Source organism: Mytilus edulis, chromosome 12, assembly GCF_963676685.1.
Source record: "Mytilus edulis chromosome 12, xbMytEdul2.2, whole genome shotgun sequence".
Lineage (NCBI taxonomy): Eukaryota > Metazoa > Mollusca > Bivalvia > Mytilida > Mytilidae > Mytilus > Mytilus edulis.
Window position 1 is genome coordinate 73,491,484 of NC_092355.1, and position 20,796 is coordinate 73,512,279.

General features: G+C 32.3%; 3 protein-coding genes across 3 annotated transcripts; 1 reads left to right on the forward strand and 2 right to left on the reverse strand.

Annotated features, from left to right (window-relative positions):
* Positions 1–204: 204 nt before the first annotated feature.
* Positions 205–3,521, reverse strand: LOC139497830 (uncharacterized). The gene is made up of 3 exons (XM_071286068.1): positions 2,072–3,521; positions 1,576–1,912; positions 205–1,489 (listed from the first exon to the last, which is right to left on the reverse strand). Exons 1-3 carry the CDS (start codon positions 3,519–3,521, stop codon positions 205–207), a joined length of 3,072 nt encoding a protein of 1,023 aa, XP_071142169.1.
* Positions 3,522–6,163: 2,642 nt separating this feature from the next.
* LOC139499153 (uncharacterized) lies at positions 6,164–10,296 on the reverse strand. The gene is made up of 4 exons (XM_071287835.1): positions 10,035–10,296; positions 8,791–8,976; positions 8,488–8,541; positions 6,164–8,054 (listed from the first exon to the last, which is right to left on the reverse strand). The coding sequence occupies exons 1-4, from the start codon at positions 10,282–10,284 to the stop codon at positions 7,630–7,632; spliced, it is 915 nt and encodes a 304-aa protein (XP_071143936.1). The 5' UTR covers positions 10,285–10,296; the 3' UTR covers positions 6,164–7,629.
* Positions 10,297–10,368: 72 nt separating this feature from the next.
* On the forward strand, positions 10,369–20,552 carry LOC139499154 (uncharacterized). The gene is made up of 8 exons (XM_071287836.1): positions 10,369–10,545; positions 11,574–11,772; positions 12,497–12,580; positions 13,413–13,503; positions 14,187–14,631; positions 16,459–17,318; positions 18,012–19,095; positions 19,695–20,552. The coding sequence occupies exons 5-8, from the start codon at positions 14,208–14,210 to the stop codon at positions 20,429–20,431; spliced, it is 3,105 nt and encodes a 1,034-aa protein (XP_071143937.1). The 5' UTR covers positions 10,369–10,545; positions 11,574–11,772; positions 12,497–12,580; positions 13,413–13,503; positions 14,187–14,207; the 3' UTR covers positions 20,432–20,552.
* Positions 20,553–20,796: the final 244 nt, after the last annotated feature.

Here is a 20,796-nt window from a genome sequence, read left to right on the forward strand (position 1 = left end):
GAAGATAGTGATCCGGTGAAAGAAGTTTCTATGCAAACAGGAAATGGACAATTCGTTGAAAAACTAGACACTAATGAACATGGTACGCCCGGGATACTAGATCGCCCTCCGAAGATACGAAGGAAGACATTAAAAAAGAATGTAAAATGGATTTCATTTTAATTATCATATAATACAGTGGTTTTCAAATAAAAAATATAATGATCACTTATTTACACTACAATAGCCAAATGGTAAAGTTGTCAAGTCGTTTAATAACCGTCTCTTCGTGTATACCATTCTGTAATCTTTCTCTTCGACCCTGTTATACAATTTCCTTTTAAGGGCTAGTCTTGAAATTTTGCGTGGATTCCTCGTTTTGATATACTCGATATTTTTATTCACTACAACATCGCAAATAGAAGAAAAATTAATTAGATCTGAATTGGTTTTATTGTTTAAGGAAAAGCCTCTAACTTTACAGGTTTCTCTTCCAGAGGCCATCTTATAGGCGTAATTCTTAGGACCTCCAGACACAAAATGTGTAATATGTCCATCTTCTGGTGAAACTTCGTTTGTCAATTGACCCAAGTAATTCCCTATGGGTAGTGTTTTTGTTAAGTTTTTATCTTTATCCCGAAAGATAATCGAGTCCGTATCCACGTACAAAGCGTCGGTACCAGTACGTTCCAGTAATTCGTACAGTTTGGTCCTTGCCCAACAAGTAGTAAATGAAGCTATGAAAATGTTAGTTTTGACGTCCATAGGAATAAAAAACGGATGATCCGTATGTTCCATTTGTACCAAATCTTTACTAATGATGTGAAAATCTATAACCTCTTTTCTAGGATCAGACAGTAACTGAAAAAAATTCTCTGCCTCGTTCTCGTGGAAAAATGTAGTTTGTTTCATATTTAGACGTTGACCAAATTTACCCCAAAAACTGTTTAAAGCAATTTTTGCCAAGCTACGAAGTCCTGGATTTTTTTTAATTTGATTATAGTCCAAATGTATTCCTTCATTTTTAGCGTAGTCTGCTATGTAATCCCGTTTCTGTTGTTCCGTTCTGCACTCTTCTGGAAACCCCGATGCTTCTTGTTTTAATTTCAAAAAGAGGTTGACATATGCATCGAAAAGTCCTCCTTTGCCCGTTCGAGGATTGTACGTTCGATGTTCTGGAAAGTGATATACTTCGTATATCTTTTGAATTGCATATCCTTTCGAACGTGCCAGATTCAGCTCTGGAGTACACCAAGTTCCGACAATAGCTCTTTCTTCATCTGTACAGGTACAGTCATTTTGGTTTTCGTTATCTGCACATTGTTTACAGAGTGGAAACTTCAATTTTCCATTAGAAACGTACGGTAGAACAGGATGAAACAGATGCCTGTTAGGCAAGACTTTGACCTTCGCGACTCCGAAATAATTGGAAATATCTTCGAAATCCGATGTTATGATGACGGGATGACCAACTGGATATTTTCCATATTTGTTGACACTGGGATACAGACTACAAAATAAAAAAAAATGATATAACAAGGGATGAAATCATTTGAATAATTATATCATAATCCAGATTCTAAGAATTGAGATTACCTCGTAAAGTCGAAATACTCAATGGTCTCTCCTGGTTCTGTACATTCGTGATAGAGCGTAATTGGATTGGTCCTACCGCCAAAAAAACTTTGTCTAACGTCTAAACGATCTTCGATCTCACACGTTGATACGTAGTCTCTCATAGGGTCGTCTAAATCCAGCTGGTGGTGAAATTCGTGCTCCCAAATGCAGACATACTTGTACCCCAGACGTATCAGTTCTCTCTCTTTCTTTCTGGTTAGGTAGTACAATTCATTCATAGAATGTTTTGTCATTGGATGTGTTGTCTTTGTTCTATCGTGTGGGTAGCAGGAAGGACATCCATGGAAAACACAACCTTAAAATATATAATAATATATATATATATATATATATAATATATAATGTATATACATATATATATATGTGTGTATATATAATATATAAATTTTATAAACATATTAATATTGCCGCCGCCGCCGCCACCACCGTTTCGTCTCATACATTTACCACTCACCTAAGAATTCGTAAGCTGTCTTTTTTGGGAACTCCACGTAACCGTCTAGTCTGTAGTTCGTTCCAGGTACTTTGTATTCACCTCTACCGTTCAAGGCGTGTTGTATGTGGAGTCGTTTTCCCTTACGTCTGCTGGTTTCCATGATCCATTCCAACCACTGAATGGAAACTTTGCTAAAATTATCCCTTGCAACATAACCTTCTGACGGGACGACAGCAATCGGACTTTTGACAAATGTCGTTTTCTCTACTTTGTATGTATCCGAAGAATGTAAAGCTTTTTCGGTTACCCATTCACCACGGGGCAAACGTACAAGAAATTCACCACTTTCCTGTTTCGATGGACACTTCAGAGTCTCGTTATTCGACAAATTTGTCAAAACAGTTTCATATTCTTCTTCCAGAAACAATTGTCTGTAGATCGCCTGACAGGCAGAGGCAATCGTGACGTAATCGTATGGATCTATGCCTTCGGTAAGTTTTTCGTTGCTAACCGAAGTAACTTCCATCATGATTTTTCGAAACTGCATGCATCCACGTCTTAAAATGTCTACGTCCGATACACAGTACTTGTACATCTCTGACTGAAAATCAAATGTTTTGCTCTTGTTGCTATTGTACCATTTCCAAAATGTGTTGGCTTCTTCTTCGCCCATGTATTCGATTCCGTAATAGTATGCCTCTGGTTGTGGCCCTTTATAAGACTGGTTTTCTTTCGTGTTGAACAGATGTGGAAAGTAACCTTTTTGTAATTCCTGTAAACCGAAACACTTGGGAATTTTCGACAATTTCATTCCTATGAAATTGATCGAATCCAGGAAGGTCAGGTCTAAATTCTTTGACACATGCATATATACTATCTTCGAACCGTTAAAAATAATTTTATTGGGTTTTACGCTGTGGTGTTCTATCAGGGCATTCAATACGGGGTAGTTGTCAAAACCTTTCGCATTGTGTGCTATGAGTACCGTGTTTTTGTAATGCGGCGTCATAATCTGGGAACAAAATTCGTATGGAACGTCTTCGCCTTTAAACACCCTTTGTCTGTAACCGCAACTGCTTTCGCATGGAAGTGTCGTAGTATTCTTTTTGAAAATTCTACACTTATCACAGCGACTTCCACAAGTGTTACATTTTGAATCCGCGGTTAATTCTACATTTTCACAAATGACGCATGTGGACTGTAAAACCGCATAATTCACCTTGTGTTCCGCTAATCCGCACCATGACTGGTTACAGTTTTCACAAATTTTACACGTCTTACATCTTTCATCTGCTGAACATTTTTGTAGACAGGGTCGTCTAGGTACATGACCGTCCTTGCATTGATTATTATAACTGCATGTAATCCGATGACAATGGGTACACTCTTTACATTTCCTACATCTATCTCTGTCCGTGCATGATTTCCCACACGGAACGTTAGGTGCATACCCTTCTTCGCACGACATCTTTTCGTTTTGGGTTGTTTCGAAATCGTAAAAAAAGTATTTTCTCGGTTCTTTCTTCGTCGTATCTTTTAATGTCTTACGTTGATAACACCAATGTGTACCTATGTGATATTCGAAACAGTTTTTACATCGCCACTCACCGCATGTATGTTGTTCAGGTGAGCGTTTCTGTCGACACAGAATCTTACGACAGTTTTTACACTGGTAAAATCTTTCGCACATCGTTTTGCTATTTTCATTGTCCCTTTTAGACGTTTTGGTATTGTGTCTGTCATAACAGTCCTGGCTGCGACATGTTTGATTGCATTGAGAGCAAAGAACAGTATGATTACTAACGCGACACAAATTGCTACCACATACGGCACATGTGTCAACGCAAGAGTGTTTTCCTTTATTTTTGTAAGGTTTTAAGCAAGATTCGCAAAAATACCCATAGCCAAAAAAACCATTTATACTTCCTATACCTTGAAAATGGCCCGTTCCATCGGTATTTTCTATCAGATACAAGTAAATATTTTTACGCTGTGCTTTGGTACTGACTCGACAAAACTTGTTGCCCAATCTGGCAGAAAGTACCAAAATATTAACGTCCAATACATTTTCAAATTGTTCGATATCTCTTATACTTAAAGCTTCGTCTGTTGAAAGATTGGCTTCTTTGCATAATGTTATAGCCATTGTTTTACTGTAACTTGTATTCTTTAGAGCAGATGCACTCACGTGTTTGAAATAACTTTTAGTCGTCATTCCGTGTTTTATGACTTTTTGAAAAGTGTTCATGTCTTCGTCGTTTTTTGTTGTTTCCCTCCATTTTTCTAATGGTACAATTTTACAGAGTTTTAAAAAACATCTACCAATAGCCGTTGCCAGACACATTTTATCTTCATTGCATACCTGTAAAATCGATTTTTTCAAAGCCAGGGAATTCGATGTCCCTTTCAGGCGAATTATTGGCAATCTCCCACTACCTCTAGGTACTGTTATATTTCCTATCGTGACATGCATTGACGTATCTAAAGGTAGGTTTTCCTCTGAATTCAGCACATTCTCGACAGCTTCCATTACTCTTTGTGAGTTTATGTTTGACCATTTATCTAAGGGTACAACGATGGAATTATTTAGTTCGGGATGAGAGATGATAACTCGTCCTAAATCGTTGTCATTGCCTTTGGCTTTGTTTAAAACATCATCAAACATGTTTTCCAATTCCTTTTTAAGATTACGTAGTTTTTTACCCTTCCACGTATCATTAAATTTTACTTTATACGTGGTCTCTTTTGCCAGATTTTTAGAGAATGTTTTTTTGTCCGGATCTTCGAAATAAATAGGGGTTTTCTTCGGGTTCTGCGCCGTAACCCTCTTCTTCCGAGTCATTCATGTTCAGTGTGATATGTTGGTCAGTACCAACAAGCACATTTTCTATGTCTGACCCATTAGTATTGGGGCAACTGGTGGAGTTAAAAGGTAATAAATTTGCGAGGATGGAGTCTCCCAAATCATCCGATGGACAGTGTAGAGGTGTAACCAGTTCGCTTTCCAACGTCGGGGTATATTGGTTAGAAAAGCTTGTGGAGGGTACGTCTGATATATCGCTGGAATAGTCAACGGTAGTATTATTGGCTATATTTACAGTTGTGTTTTGACCTGTGGTCATGTCACCCAAAATTTCATGGATTTCCAAATGGTCTCTCAACTCCGTTGATAAATAAAATCTCTTTTTACACCATGTACACGTAAGTAAAATTACGAGCTTGTCTAATACTTGAGAGTTGTTTAAGAGACAGTTATCTGTGGCCCAACTTATCAAACTGTTGGCGTCAGTGAAACTGTTTAGAACATCTGTCCAATTGATTGACTGAAAATGATTTATTCTGTTTTGTACCAAGATATGATTCATTAGACCATTGTCTGCGGCCCATTCTTGTAACTCATTTAAAGATGTGAAGTTGTTGATGATATTGTTCAAGGTTGGTGGTTTGTGTTTCATGGTTTCAACTAAAAAAAAAAAAAAAAGTAGAACTTGTTCCTAGTGAATTCATTTTTTTTTTTTAAATTTCATTTCGACAAATGTTGTTTTTTTTTTTAAATAAAACAGATTTTAAAAAACAATTATTAAAACAAAGATTGCTCCCATGAAGACTGGTAGTACAAGCTAATGTGAATAAATTATTTCGCCTTTTTTTTTAGTTATTTTTTTTTTCTTCGACTACAAAACAGATTTTAAAAACAATTATTAAAACATAAAGATTGCTTCCATGAAGACTGATAGTACAAGCTAATGTAAATAAATTATTTCGCTTTTTTTTTTTTACAGTTATTGTTTTTTTCTTTGACTATACTATCTTAATATAATTATGGGTCCTACCTTATGTATCATCTCCCATACCTCCAGTGAATCTTTCATGTTCTTTTCACTTCTTATAGTGTCAAACCCCCCATATTATGCAATTTTAAAAGTAGGTTAATGGTTTGATTGTACTTTGTGTTATGTAAAATTTAAGGTTCAGGTTTATTAGATCCCATTAAGATACTATGTTCATCTTTTCTTTGTATGGTTCATTAATTTCCTTTTAGTGGGTAACCTAGATACAAACATCAGATTAAAGGATGGTTCTTCTCCATTTCATAAATAACTCAAGACATTAAAAACAACATATTTAATAAAAAGTAATCATAAAATATACATTCATCATATAAAACATTTCAAGTAACAAAAACCCTATAAGTAACAACCTTTTTTTTTCTTCTCATACAGTGAACAACATTAATTGAACACTAGTTTAGCACCATTTTCATAATTAAAACTTTGGGACTAGAAAAATGTCTTTGGTCCATAAAACAATAGTCTTCTAAATAAGACAAGTCATAAAAGCATCAAAAAGTTACATCAAGTATCAAAAAGGAAAATCTTTTACAAAAAGATATGAGACAGTTTAATCACTTCATATTACATATCAACAGTAAGAATAAAAAACTAATATAAAAACAAAACACAGAAAAATATAATATATATATCAGCTCAAAACCTTTTATATACATAGTGGAATGATATAGTTATAAACTTATGAACACTGTTTCACTAAATGATGTGTACACAAGGAAGACAAAATTACTTCAGACATCTTACTTTAACAAAAAATAAAATTCTTCAAGACCAAACTCAAACAATGTATATTAATGAGAAACTTAACAGCTTTCAGAAAATTTGAGCAATATCACATGATATATAACAACAATCATAACATTGGGACATTATGTACCTGAAAAGAAAACCATACCAACTGTTAGATTTTAAAAATGGAACACCACAACATTCCTGAGTATTTGAGCAAAAAAAAAATTAACATAATATATCTATTTACACTTTTTTACACACTTGTAAAAAAAAAAAACTTTTAATTTAGTTTAACCCAGTATGTTTTAATTTAATTGGACCAAATACTGGTGTAATCACCAAACAGATTTTTCAAACAGAACACTTTCTTTTGTAGCACTATTTAAAAAACAAAACAATTTAGAAACATACTTAGCACCAATTTATAACTGCAAACAATAACAAAAAAAAAAAAAGTACAACATATCTTTTTTTTATTTTTCTTGATACAAAAGAGGTAAAAACATGTTTTAAATTTCTCATTGTGTTATCTCAGAAATTTTTCAAATATAGTTTAGTTATCAATATACAAAAGATAATTTATACAAAGACTATATTGATTGATGAGACACTTAAAATATGGGACTTGGCATTGTATAATGAACAACAAAACTTAAAAACAATCCTGAGTATTTCACTGTGCATGCATATAAAAATTGAAAATCTATTTACATTGTTTTGAAGTCACCAAATACTTTAAACCTATATTATTTATTTATCCCCAAATTTATAGTCTAATATTTTCACACTGGTTTGAAAAAGTTAAAAATGAATGAAATTTAAAATTTGTTTCCCCCAAAATGTAATGCTTTTCACTAAACTATGGTCAAAAGTTATTTAATTTTGTTTTAATTTAAATCTTGCATTTAGTATTTTTGAATAAAAATTTACTCTAAAAAAAAAATAATCCAAATATTATCAAAAAATAAAACTAATTTCATTCACATATAAGATTCACATATAAGTCTCTTCTGTTAAGGGGGTCTTTATACGGTGACTTCTGGTTCGTCTGGCTATGGGGGGTGTTGGATCTTCCATTGGAGGTGCAGATGGTTCTGGCGATGATTCCCTATTGAAACTTTCAGTGTCTGATGAGGAGGAGTACGTACGGAGGGTAAAAATAGGTGTGATGTCTTCAATTGATCTCAATCTAGGTACTGTTGGTCTTTGGGGGGTGGATATTTCTGGAACGGGAATGATGGTGGGTAATTCGAATGATGGAGTTATATCTAAAGTGGGTATCTGAGTGGTTAGTGTCGAATCCTGTTGTGATCTGTTAATTGGTAAATAAGGCAGTTTCTGGTGTCTCATTCGGTAAAGCATCTTGCCTACGACCAGGGAAACGTATGCAACAAATAGTCCCGACACTGTCCAAAATACTGCAAAATAAAAAACACATTTATATTCATTGTATAACCTTACCACAATAAATTGATATTTTTACTTGCCATGACAGAATGTAATGTTATTTTTTTTTTTTTCCATTGTTTTTTTTTTTCATGTAGAATTAAACATATACTGTTTAGTTGATCAAATACCAATTCTCCTCATTTTGTGCAAAAGTACAACTATAATGCCAAACCATCATTCACATTTATGTATTAAACCCTTAATTAACATTTGAAAAAATATTATTTTCTATTAGGGTTAAACAAAACTACAGAACTTACATATCCAGTGTTATACATCTATAGCTAAAGAACTGCCATAACCTGTGATAATTTACCAGATCATTTGTATTGCCATGATCTTGACTTGATACAGACATTTTAATTGAAATGGTTATTCAAACAATAAAAGATTGTTATGTACCTGTCATAAATACATCCATTTTCTGTAAATAATGTCCCAGGTCTTTCTTCTGTTCTAAAAAAAAAAGAAAGTAAAACACATTTAAATAACTTAAAAAAGTCATATCTCAAATTATTTTCATTAGTCATGAACAACACTAAAAGTCTTACTAAATGTATGTGCATCCTATAACCTACATTGTTAACAATATAAAACAGAAACTTGTACTGTTAAAATGCTTTATTTTTGAAAGATCTTATAATTTTATATTTTAGATAAACAATCATTTTCTATTTTTACATATCACCTTTTTTGTATCATTACCTGAATGTGGTTCTTTGTTGTCTGTGGTCACCCTAACTGTTGTGGTAGGCCATGCTTCTTTGAGATCACTGGTTGTTGAATCCCTAGTGGTGGGCCATGCTTCTGTGTGGTCTGTTGTTGTTGTTACATTTCTAGGCTTGGGGGGTGTTTTTTCCTTCCTTGTCACTTCTAATATGTTGTCAGGTACTGAAAAAAACAAACATTTTTAACACAAATATATCTTTATAAAAATATACAAAAGGTTGTCTTACCAATTGTCTGTTAGAAAAAAAATTATTTTTTTTACAATAGAATTAAGTCAAAAATAAGTTCTGTCCAGTAAAACACCTTTAAAATCATTGTATGGGGGGCCATTTTTGGATTTTAATTCATTTAAAGTATTATAAAAGATTTGACACTTTGGGAATATATATATAAATTTTATAAACTTTTTAATATATAATTTATGTATATAATATATAAGGTGGTTAATTTTCTCATTTGATTTGTTTTACATTGTCATTTCAGGGTCTTTTATAGCTGACTATGTTGTATGAGCTTTGCTCATGGTTGAAGGTTGTATGGTGACCTGTAATTGTTAGTTTCTGTGTCATTTTGGTCATTTATGGAAAGTTGTCTCCTTGACAATCATACCACATCTTCTGTGTTACATTACAAAAGTTATTATCCCTTGAGTAAGGAGACAGTCTTGCAGGTAATTCATTATTTGATCAAGTGACTTACTACTGGCCAGTGCAATAAATTTGTTATTACATAGTACTGTCAAAGCAGATATTTTCATGTGAACTTTATATTTTGTTATTTTCTTTGGTGGCACATATTGGACATAATCGTATAATGCATTGTCTGTCTTTAAACTTGTGGTTCAAAAATAAATAATATATTCTCCCATGAGACTTTTGAAAATAAACACAGTTTTCATTATTTTGTTAACCACAACATAATGTCCATTTTCCCACCAAAAGTACAGCTGCTAAATTTATGAAATACATGTTATAATCAATCAAGGGGTTTTTGAGGTGTAAATAAGCTACAATAGGTTTGATTAAGATCTGTATTTAACTTATGCTGTGCTTAAACCATCAGGAATGGTCTTAGGTGGATTTTCTTTAAAACTTTGAAATTGAACATTTACATATCTTTTGGTAGGTTGATGTGTAATATTTTCTTGGACAAAGTTTAATCACAGACAGTATTATTTTTTTTTACTTCATATAAGAAACTGTGTTAATGTAAAAACCTACCACATGTCTCATTTGTGCATGTCCAGCTACACTCTCTGTCAAACATGTTTGTTACAGTAGGGGGCTCATTGAAGTCTACCAGATGTATAATACAGTCACAACTTTCTGACATCACTTCTACAATCCTCACTTCCCTGACATAAACTTCCTTATTGCAAAAGCAAACGGCCGAAGCTGTGTCATACTGACATTGACCATTTATAGTTGTAATAAAGATGAATAGAACTGATACAATTTGAAACCACGCCATTTTTGTTTTGAAGAGAACGGAAAAGAGGTCGGGGGTGAATGTAGACTGGGATCCCGCTATATATAATCACCTTGTTCTATAAATAGACAGGTGGAGACCAGCGCCATTTTAGTACTTTTTAGTACTATTTAATGCGCAACCAGTCGCGCAGGAGATTCCGGATGTTTCATGGGAATTTCCTAACTAGAATACAGCTGTCAGAATGGAAGAACGTCTGCTACAATGAAGATCGACAATGTAACCCATAAGCTCATTTAAATGGTATCGTCAACAAATAATTGAATATATATAACATGTAAAAATATTTATTATAGATATCAGTACTATAAAAAAAAAGTTCTACCCCAAAAAATGAGGATTTAGATATATTTTATTTTTATTTTTGGGCAGTTGCTATTTTTACAAAAGTGCCAAGATATATATAACAAAAAATAAACAGTCACAAAAAACATTTTCAAATCAATTTATAAAAGATGACATACATGTAGACTCCTTTGTAGAAAGCAGTATATTAATATCATATACATGTATAAATTATACATATATGTAAGTTGTTTTCATCTCTAACAAACTAAACAAGTGATTATTGGACATTTTTTTCTCATCTTAAACATATAAAATACTGTCTTCTTTAAGATTTCATCATTTTCCCAGCTAGCTACTTTTTCAATTTCATAACTTTTTCTTCATTAAGGTAAACAAAATTTTGACCTGTGTTTCCCAGTATTTTGATTAAAGAAATGATGAAACTTTCTCCATACAAATAAAGCAAAAATTTATTTGTACACCTGTTATTTGTACAATAAAAGGCTAATTACAGGATAAAATGTCATATTTTGATTGGCTAATACGTTCATTTACTCTAATGCAGCAGATTTTTAATTATTCTTAACCATCAATCATGAATGAATATTTAATAGACTGCAGTCTTAATCAATTTTTAAACAATGGAAAATAAATACTTGTTATTAATATAATTACATTAGATATATGTTTCATTATAATACATTATTCTGATTGACAAACTACACATCACATGTTATTCTTTAAGCAATTGCATTACACAGTTAAACTTCTTTTTGTAACTTCATATGGTTGTAAAAGTGTTGACAGTGCACACTTTTTAGAATGAAGCACTTTCGCACTTCATACAAAATGAACTTTGTTCAATGCTTTTACACCCAATGAATTTTCACAAAGAATCATTCAATTCTTGAATAGTTGTATAAGGAACTTATTTCATTTTAAATGCTTAATTGTAATAAAATCAATGATATTTTTTTTTACAGATGGAAAGCTGACATCAAGCAGCAAATTGAACAACTATACGGACAAGATGGAACACTATTAAGTTAATAAGTACTAGAAAGACAAGATGGAACATTATTAAGTTAATAAATACTAGAGAGACAAGATGGGACATTATTAAGTTAATACAGACAAGATGGATAACTATTAATTTAATAAGTACTACATATATTAAAATAAGTAAAAATAGTAGTGGTAACAAATTTAGTCATTGAAGGTGATTTCTGGATATTATAGTCTTCAAAAAAAGAAGATATGGTATGATTGAAAATGAAAAAAATATCACCCAAAGACATTGGAACCATCGTAATCATCAGCAAATTATACTGGAAAATAAATACACACTTCGTGTACCATTATATACCTAAAGCTCTTAAGCTTTGCTGGTTCCAATTTAGAATTATTCAGAGAATTTTAGGACATAATTCACTACTTAACCATGTTTACAAGATGAAAAAAAAATGGTTATGAGTATCATATGGTTTTTGGCACAGTGGAAGAAAAACAATTTACCAAACAAAGTCACATAAAGTATTACCAAAAAAAAGGGAACACAAACTTACAGAAATACATTTCATTTAAAAACCTCTCTGTAATGAAATATGATAAATCTCAAAGACTTAGTGGTGTCTTCTTAATCTATCATGTCTATCTTGGACTGGTTTATTTGTTTTCTTTGTCTGAACCCTCAACTCTCATTAGAAATAGGATAACTAAAACTCTATTCATCTAGTAGGTCATTAAAGCAAAGAAAAAGGATTACGTTCATAGTATAAGGGAGATAATTCCTATTGATGTAATAAAAAAAATGTACTGAATTTTATTGGGACAATATCAGCCAATCAAATTGTGAAAAATTACTCCAGCGATCAGCCAATTTTTTTTTTTTTTTTTTTATTTATAGATGAGAAAAGACTTATGCACAAACATGAACAACAAGACAAGAATGAATTATATATGCAGAATTTGAAATTAAACAAAAAGCAAGGTAAGTTCTAGGTAAGTTCAATTTGTGACACAGTTTGAACATCAACAATAAAAAAGGGACATAATTATGTATCATATTAATCCAGTTTTTTTTTTATTGATATTAAATAAAAAAATCGTGGTTTTTTAAAAATCATATTCCTGAATTTAAAGGTGGAGATTATTTACCATTATCGTTAAGTATGCTAACAACAATGCTATTAAGAGATGTGGTATGATTTCCAGTGTTACAACTACCTATCAAAGTTCAAATTTAGCTGATTTAAGCAATTGCATGCAACCGTACAGCATTCAACTATGAGAAAAATCCATACCTTATTGTCAGCCCTAAAAGACTCCAACCTGATAAATATAATACATTTCAATTAAAAAAACTAAAGGAACTGTTTCTTTCAGAAAATTGATCTTTGTTCAATGGAATAATAAAGACAGTTTGTGTATATGGTCATTGGTTAAAAATAAAAGCTTTATTGGCAAGGGTTACAAATTTTGAAAAAAGGGAATTTTAAGCTATTAAAGGTATAGGATAAATGCAGAATATACTTTTATTGTAAAAATTTATTTGTATGAGCTTGAGGTGCATATTTTAAATTAAATAATACAGAGGAAATAAGCAACATATAAACACCATTTAAAAAAAATAGTGGGGTCTTCTTAATCTATCATGTCTTTCTCACACTAAATTATTTTTATTCCTTGTCTGCACCCTCAACTGTCATTAGAAATAGGTTACCAAAAACTTTTTTAAAGCCAACATTTATATGTGTACCTGTTAATACCAAAAATTGGTTGATTGCAGGATAAAATCTTGTATAAAATATTTTTATTTATAGATGTGAAGAGACTTATGCACCAACCTGAACAAGACAAAAATGAATTATACTAGTATATATGTGCAGAATTTGAAATTAAACAAAAAGCACGGTAAGTTCAATTTGTGACACAGTTTGAACATCAATAATAAAAAAGGGACAGAATGGCGGGTCCCTCCTTAGTTACCCCTGGTCAACTGTGGATTTGACGGCAACTTTTAGCCAATGAAAAAAATTGTTACATCCAAATTGCATTAGAATATTGGTTCTTTGTCAAATCTAATAAGTAAAGACATTAAAATTGAAAATGGAAATGGAGAACATATTAAAGAGACAACAATCCTACCAATGAGCAAACAACTGCTTACAGCCACTAATGGGTCTTCAATATAGTGAGAATCTCCTGCACCTGGAGGCGCTCATACTAGTTCAGGGATAATTAATGTCATACTAAACTCCGAAATATATACACAAGAAACTAAAATTTAAAATCTAATAAGACTAACAAAGTCCAAAGGATACTTGGATACACGTACTTGGGACATATGCAACAATGAGACAACAATACAATATGCACAATAAAACTCATCATAACAAAAAAAGTACATGTATGTGGTCATTGCTTAAGATTAAAAGCTCCATTGGCTGTGTATGGATACTTATACATTCCAATTACACACCTATGACTACTTTGTAAAATGCATAACTGTTTTAATTTCATGCAATACAGGCTTTTTAGAGTTTAAAAGAAAACTGTGTTAAATGATGCATACTTTTAATCTTTCCTTTATATAGTTGATTTCTAATACCAAGAGGATGAATGTAGGTCTAGGTACACCTATCAAGCAGAGAGAATGTGATAGAGATTTTTGTTTAGTGTGTGGGAAATTTGCAAAGGAAGCCCGTAGAGTAGAAACCATCCGGAAGTTAAAAGGGAAAGATTACAGTTTAAAGGAGTTATTGAAGAAATATGGTGGAATTAATGTTGAAAGTGGAACAGTATGTAGAAACTGCAGTAAAAAAGTTGACTCTCTTCACAAAAAGAAAACTGATTTTTACAATGAATGCCAAAAAAATGCTGGGATGTCAAAACGAATGGCTTCCTCACCACATATAAATCCACCAAAGAGAATAAATATGTCAACACCGAAAACATCTACTCAATATGCAGCAGTTTTCAGTGACAGTGAAGAAGAAGAAGATGACATTTCCATCATTGGTTTACATTTATCAGATGAAGGTAATTAAGTTAAGATATATGTTAACTTAAACCTGGCAACAATGAGTTGGGTGGTGCCCAATGAAACCCTTGCAAAAATGCAGATAATACAGATTCTTTACTATAAAGTTTCTGGGGGACCAGGAACCATTGTAAATACATATAAATGTAATTTTGTATACTTATTAATCAATAACTTTAAAAATTTAATAATTAAGACATATAAGCTAACAAACATTATAAAAGAATTAAAATACAATTTATGGTAGCCACACTATTGTGCTGGTTTTAACTTTTGTCCTTGTACTTTGAGCATATCCAAGGGATCATAATTTCAGAAAAACCACGGTGGCTGAAATTATTTTCACCCTTTGATGTGTGGTTTCATGTGAATAAATGTAAGTTAAGTTTTTTTTTCACACTTTTAAATTTTATTTTTAATTGGAGTTATTTCCCATTGCTCAGAATGGTACTAGAATTAATTTTTTTTGTTGATAGGTGGCCTAGATTGATGCTTATGTTATGATCTATTTTAATTTATGAGTTATCTAAGTTTGAACAGGAATGGTGTAATTAATAAGTATATGGTTAAATACATGTAGTATATCAATGAATGTATCTCTTCAAATGGTTTTAGTCAGAAGTTGTAAAAATATCATTATGACTATTTTTAAGTTATTTGTCTTTTTAATGTAGAAGTCCCAGTTGATCCTGTTTGAGTTTCAAGATTTCCAAATATCATTTTCATGCAGGAATTATGGTTTGCTGTCACTCTGACAGACTCTTGTTCTGAATCTTATATGGGAACAATGCAATTAAAGAGGCATATCATCAGAAAAACTCATGCGTACAAAAATTAACCAAAGCAGACAACATTCAAACTTTCTAAAAAAAAGAAATTGAAAACAAACCTTTAATAATTTCAATGTATCTGAAGCTCTTTTCTGGATTTACCTTCATCAGAAACTCTCATAGTCAAAGCCAAAGAAGGGAAGAAAGATACCAAAGATACCAAAAAGGACAGTCACACTCATTTATTGATAGATAAACTGACAACACCATGTCCAAAAAAGAAATAGACATAATTTTTTATATAGAATAGACCACTGGTGTACCGTTTCAATGGTTTTACACTTGTAATTTTGGGGACCATCATAGCTTGTTGTTCGGTGTGAGCCAAGGCTCCATGTTCAAGGCCGTACCTTGACCTATTATTGTTTACTTTATAAATTGTTATTTGGATGGAGAATTGTCACATTGGCCCTAATATCGCATCTTCCTATACTTAAATAACAGTTTACAGAACACAAAATAAAAAAACTAAAGACTAAGCAACACAAACTCAACCAAAAACAGTTGGTGGTATGAGGTGCTCCAGAAGGGTAAGCAGATACTGCTCCACATGTGGCAGCAGTTGTCTTGTTCAAGTTATTACAAATCGTGCAAATAGTCTAACTGGGTAAAGTCACATGCAGGAAAAGAGAAGGGGTGGTAGTAACTACATAAGGAGCATATATATCTGATTCCATCTGTCAAACTGCTCATCGATAACGATCAACCACCTCGTGACGGCCTCCCTCTAAATGAATTAACAAATTTCTTGGAACATAAGGTCGATATCAGATGTTGTTTAAGGGGGAGCACACTTGAATTAACTTATCTAAGAATATCAGTTAAAATCTGTTTGACAGTCAAAATGTAGGAGACAGTAAAAATGTGTTACACAGTAAAAATCTTATTTTCAAATTTGGTTCGATGAATCAATCTTTTTTATTCTGAAAATAGATTTTATTATTTGGAACAAATTTGTATACTTTTCTTTATTTTTTCATAACATTTTTATTATAGATACAGAAACAAACCAAGCACATGTATCAGGTATCCTATCTTTACAGTCTGCATCATCTTTATCAGGATCATCTTCACATCCATTTTCATTAGATTCATTGACTTCTTCTGCTACATCTGAATCGGCAACATCCTTTCAAACAGCTTCTATGACATCTTTGGCTTCATCTAATTCTGTAACATCAAACCAAACAGGTTCATGCTCAACATCTACTGATCACATATATTCCAAGAATAATGAGAAATCTTCAACCGTAAAATCTAAGGGTAAAGAAGATAAGCAAAGATCAACAATTCCTGCTGCCATAGATCACGATTATATTGTATCTAAGCCTTCCCCTGTTGTACAAAATATAATGGTAGATAAAATCATGGATTTTAAAAACAATATAAATATAAATTCAAAAACAGAAATGAAAGAAGCAGACACAGAAATTCTTATGTCTATCTTGAAAACAAAAAACAAAAGAGAAGTTATCAAACATCTCCTCACAACTGAGGGTTTTAAAGACAGCATCCTGTGCCTTTTGATGGAGGAAACAAATTTGATGTCCAATCGTCTAAGAAATAGGAAACTATTTTATGTTAGTGAGTTGATGAAAAAGAGACCAGAGGATTTGAAATTTTTTAAATGGAATGAAATTATTTGTGAGTTCATGGTAAAATTTCCAACAGTTTTCAGTTTGATATTGACAATGTTCTTAACGCCACAAGACATGGAGAACAAAGATAAAATAGAAGCTATTATACCAAGAATAGGAATGGTTTACAGCATGCTAATGCAGGGAAGAAACAAAGAGCTCAGCAGAATACAGCGAATAACATCACTGTTTTTGTTTGACAACATATGTGATCAAAAGGTAAATAAATGTTTTATACTATTCATGTACAGAGAATTCATCCTTGATTCCTTTATAATGCAATGGTGATCAATCTGGTATTGTTTTTTCTAGGTGTTATACTGGAAATAGAAAAACAAGCAAGAAGGTGGAATATATATCTATGTGTTCAAATAAATTAAAAATTCATGATGATAGCTAATAAGAAAACTCTCCCTAAGAGACTAAAAGCCACAGAAATTAACAACTTTAGGTCAGGATACAGCCTTTAACAATGAGCAATTAATAACAATGTATAATGTCGACTCCAATTTTTTATAAATACTAAAAAAAGAAAAGAAAATTATTAATGAAATGAAAAATCTAGCAATACAATACATCAAATACTTAAAGGGTACTTTGAACAACTGTGTGCAGTGCAGTATGGTACCATGTGAGGTATAACTGGAGCCAGTAGACTTGTGGTATAATAATACTGTTCAGAAAAAAACTAAACTTTTTTTCCTGAAAAGAAGATGGTTTTATTTAGGATAAATGTTACACTTCTGGTTTTAATGTGTTTTCTTTTCAAGTTTAGACAATTCAGAATACCTGTGAATACAATTAAACTTCAATACACTGAATACTAATTTGTTTACTCACTTAATTTGATTTTAAAAGAATTATTACTTTTAAAATATACTTCATATTAAGGAAGATTCATTTAACTTGCAGGTGTTTGATAGACTTCAGACGGTTGGCGTATGCCTAAGTTATGAAAGAAGCCTACAAATTGTAGAGATGATTGGAGGCCATTTCAATGATAAGGTAGTGCAGCTGGTAAAGGACAACACTCGTTTCCGAATCATTGGTGACAACATCAATTGGACTGTTGGTGTTCATGACCAACGAATTAACAACAAACAGAAAATGATGCATGCTTTTGGTTCAGCAGTGATAGTACAAAACCTGACCTTCACCAATCTAGACAGAGTTGTACCACAACAGCTTTATAGTCAAACACCAGTTCAAAACTTCATACCATCAGAGGAAGATTACAACCTTATAACAACTGACTACATCATTCTAATGTCAAGGGTTGTTTTTGAACACATTCCATACTTCAAAAAATTTTCAGATATTGTTCCAATTAACATCAGCACACCATGTAGTCCTAATTTGAAAAAAAAGTCAGAAGTCATACCATTACCTGTTCTGTTAAAAAATGAGCAATACTATCAAGATGTCGTAGGGATACTTGATTTCTATGAGAAATGTTTAAAAGATGCGCATGATAAAGCAGGAAAACAACTCCATGATCAGACATATCAGATAGGAGGAGACCAGCTGACACGAGAGAGATTCTCAGGAGCAAAGTCACTCAGGGCACACCATCTTAATCCTAGTGACAAATTCACCCACTTGAGTCCAATAACTTTTGAACTTTTCCACATGTTGATGTCCTACCTCAAAATGTCATTGAACCTCACATACAAACAAGAAAGTGGTCAGGATATTGGAACCTTAAAATCACTCCAAGATAGACTTTCCAGAAAAAATATTGGTGACAATGTGAATGATCACTATGAAGCAAATAAAGACTTTTTTATTTCTGTTACAGACATGTACATTGTGGAGTGTTTCTTGGAGTTTTTTGGTATGGAAGATAAATATTCAATGCCAACTAAACATGTGCCACCAACCTTTAACACAAATGATGAAATGAAGGAATGGTATTTCAGTACTGTGGAGATGATAGTCAAACAACATGTTTTCCTCCAAACTATAACCACAGGTGCAAAACAACAAATGCTGGAAGGTATATATATTTATATATATATATGTGTGTGTGAGCATGAAACATTAAATGAACTGAGTTCACTAACCATCATTATAAAATACCAGGATAAAAGCAACTATTTGTCCAAATACATTTGCTGTGTACATTACAATTCACCTTGGTCAAATTAAACATATACTGAATCCTTGATCAGACACACTGACATAAAAAGCAGGTTTAGACAGGCAGCAAGGGTTATATAAATTGGGCGTAAGATTTTAATTTCTACTATAGATGTTTCAATTAACACTGATCAAACTATAAACTAACTTTCAGCATGAATAAGTAAGAAAACAGATTTGTTTTTTTGATTAATTAATTATGACAGAATTCTAAACTTCAAAATCTGTTCTGATTGTGATTATATACTGCTACATTTAAATTTGAGGATGAATATACCTGTATAAATCAAATTGATGGAAATAACTCCCCATACAGAAATTAATGCTAACAAAAGCACATAAGTTTCACATGTGAAGCACATGAGATGCAAGTAAGAATTGTATGCAAATCAGGTTGCTCATATGTGCAGTTTGGTAGTTCATATATATCTAATTTAGAAAACTAATTCTTTACAGTTGATGGTCAAGTTTTCCGATTAGTTTTGGCGAATGGGAAAACCATCACACTCATGAAGAAAACAATATCAAAGTCAAAGAAAGGTGATCAGATTAGTAATTATGGAAATCAAATACTCCAACTAGGATTGTTATTTAAAGACTTGATAGATATGATACATATGCCAGAAAGAGTAAGAGGGATACGTTTGTTGAAACTTGCAATGATGTATTTTAAAGTCTATAATAATCTATCTAAGTATGCCTTAGAAATACTCAGACTCCTGGTACATCAGTTATGTACTTTGTCTGAGAAAGGCTCCAATGAGGAGTTCTACGCCATGTTTGTGAATACAGGAGGAAAATTTGAAACACATATTCCTGCTGATCGAAGAATGGAGTACCTTGTCAAAGAAGTGAAACAACATGTTAAGCATATGTACTCCAACAAAACAGAAGAGAATATTTCAAACCGTACCAGGGCAATATCTGGAATTCGTGAAATTTCAGTAAATTTTGACCAACAGTCAGGGGTAATTATACGCTCAAAAAAACATTCCGACAAATCATCTAAGGAAGATGAACTGGCTATTTTATCAGATTTACGAGATATTAGACCATTTCATTGTCAACCTGGTAGGAAACATTCATGTTTTGGAGAAATGTCATCATCTGTTGTTCAAAACCTTGATGTGGACCATTATCACAATTGGATCAATACCAGAAAAGTTAAATTTGCTTTGGAAAATGGGAACTAAACATTGACATAATCAAATGACTATTAATAGTCTGTAATTTGCCAGGTGCAATTTGTTTTTTTGTAACTTGTTTTCTTTGGATTGATCTGAAGATTGAAGATATTTCATCAGATTTTTGTAGATTGTTGTTATGATGTATTTGATAATTACATGATTTTCCCTGGTTGGGTGAAGGGTTTGACACCTTCAAACTAGTTAAACCCAACCATAGTCTGTTGTTGTTGGTTGATCTAATATTTGTATTTTTTTAAATTTTTTTATATGAAATAGAGCACTTAGTTTTCTAAAAAAAAAATCTCACTTTTTTCAAGTGGGACCTTTTATAGCTGACTATAGGTTTATCTCATTGTTAAAGGCTATACTTA

What these genes read in the sequence shown, in the direction of transcription:
- LOC139497830 (XM_071286068.1), bottom strand. Translation starts at nt 3,521, where the DNA reads ATGTCGTGCGAAGAAGGGTATGCACCTAACGTTCCGTGTGGGAAATCA. An exon ending in GACAGCTTACGAATTCTTAG is followed by an intron (nt 1,913 to 2,071) that starts GTGAGTGGTAAA and finishes ATATATTTTAAG; the next exon opens with GTTGTGTTTTCCATGGATGT. An exon ending in GAGTATTTCGACTTTACGAG is followed by an intron (nt 1,490 to 1,575) that starts GTAATCTCAATT and finishes TTTATTTTGTAG; the next exon opens with TCTGTATCCCAGTGTCAACA.
- LOC139499153 (XM_071287835.1), bottom strand. Translation starts at nt 10,284, where the DNA reads ATGGCGTGGTTTCAAATTGTATCAGTTCTATTCATCTTTATTACAACT. An exon ending in ATGCACAAATGAGACATGTG is followed by an intron (nt 8,977 to 10,034) that starts GTAGGTTTTTAC and finishes TGTTTTTTTCAG; the next exon opens with TACCTGACAACATATTAGAA. An exon ending in AATGGATGTATTTATGACAG is followed by an intron (nt 8,055 to 8,487) that starts GTACATAACAAT and finishes TTTATTTTGCAG; the next exon opens with TATTTTGGACAGTGTCGGGA.
- LOC139499154 (XM_071287836.1), top strand. Translation starts at nt 14,208, where the DNA reads ATGAATGTAGGTCTAGGTACACCTATCAAGCAGAGAGAATGTGATAGA. An exon ending in TTTACATTTATCAGATGAAG is followed by an intron (nt 14,632 to 16,458) that starts GTAATTAAGTTA and finishes TTTTTATTATAG; the next exon opens with ATACAGAAACAAACCAAGCA. An exon ending in ACAACATATGTGATCAAAAG is followed by an intron (nt 17,319 to 18,011) that starts GTAAATAAATGT and finishes TTTAACTTGCAG; the next exon opens with GTGTTTGATAGACTTCAGAC.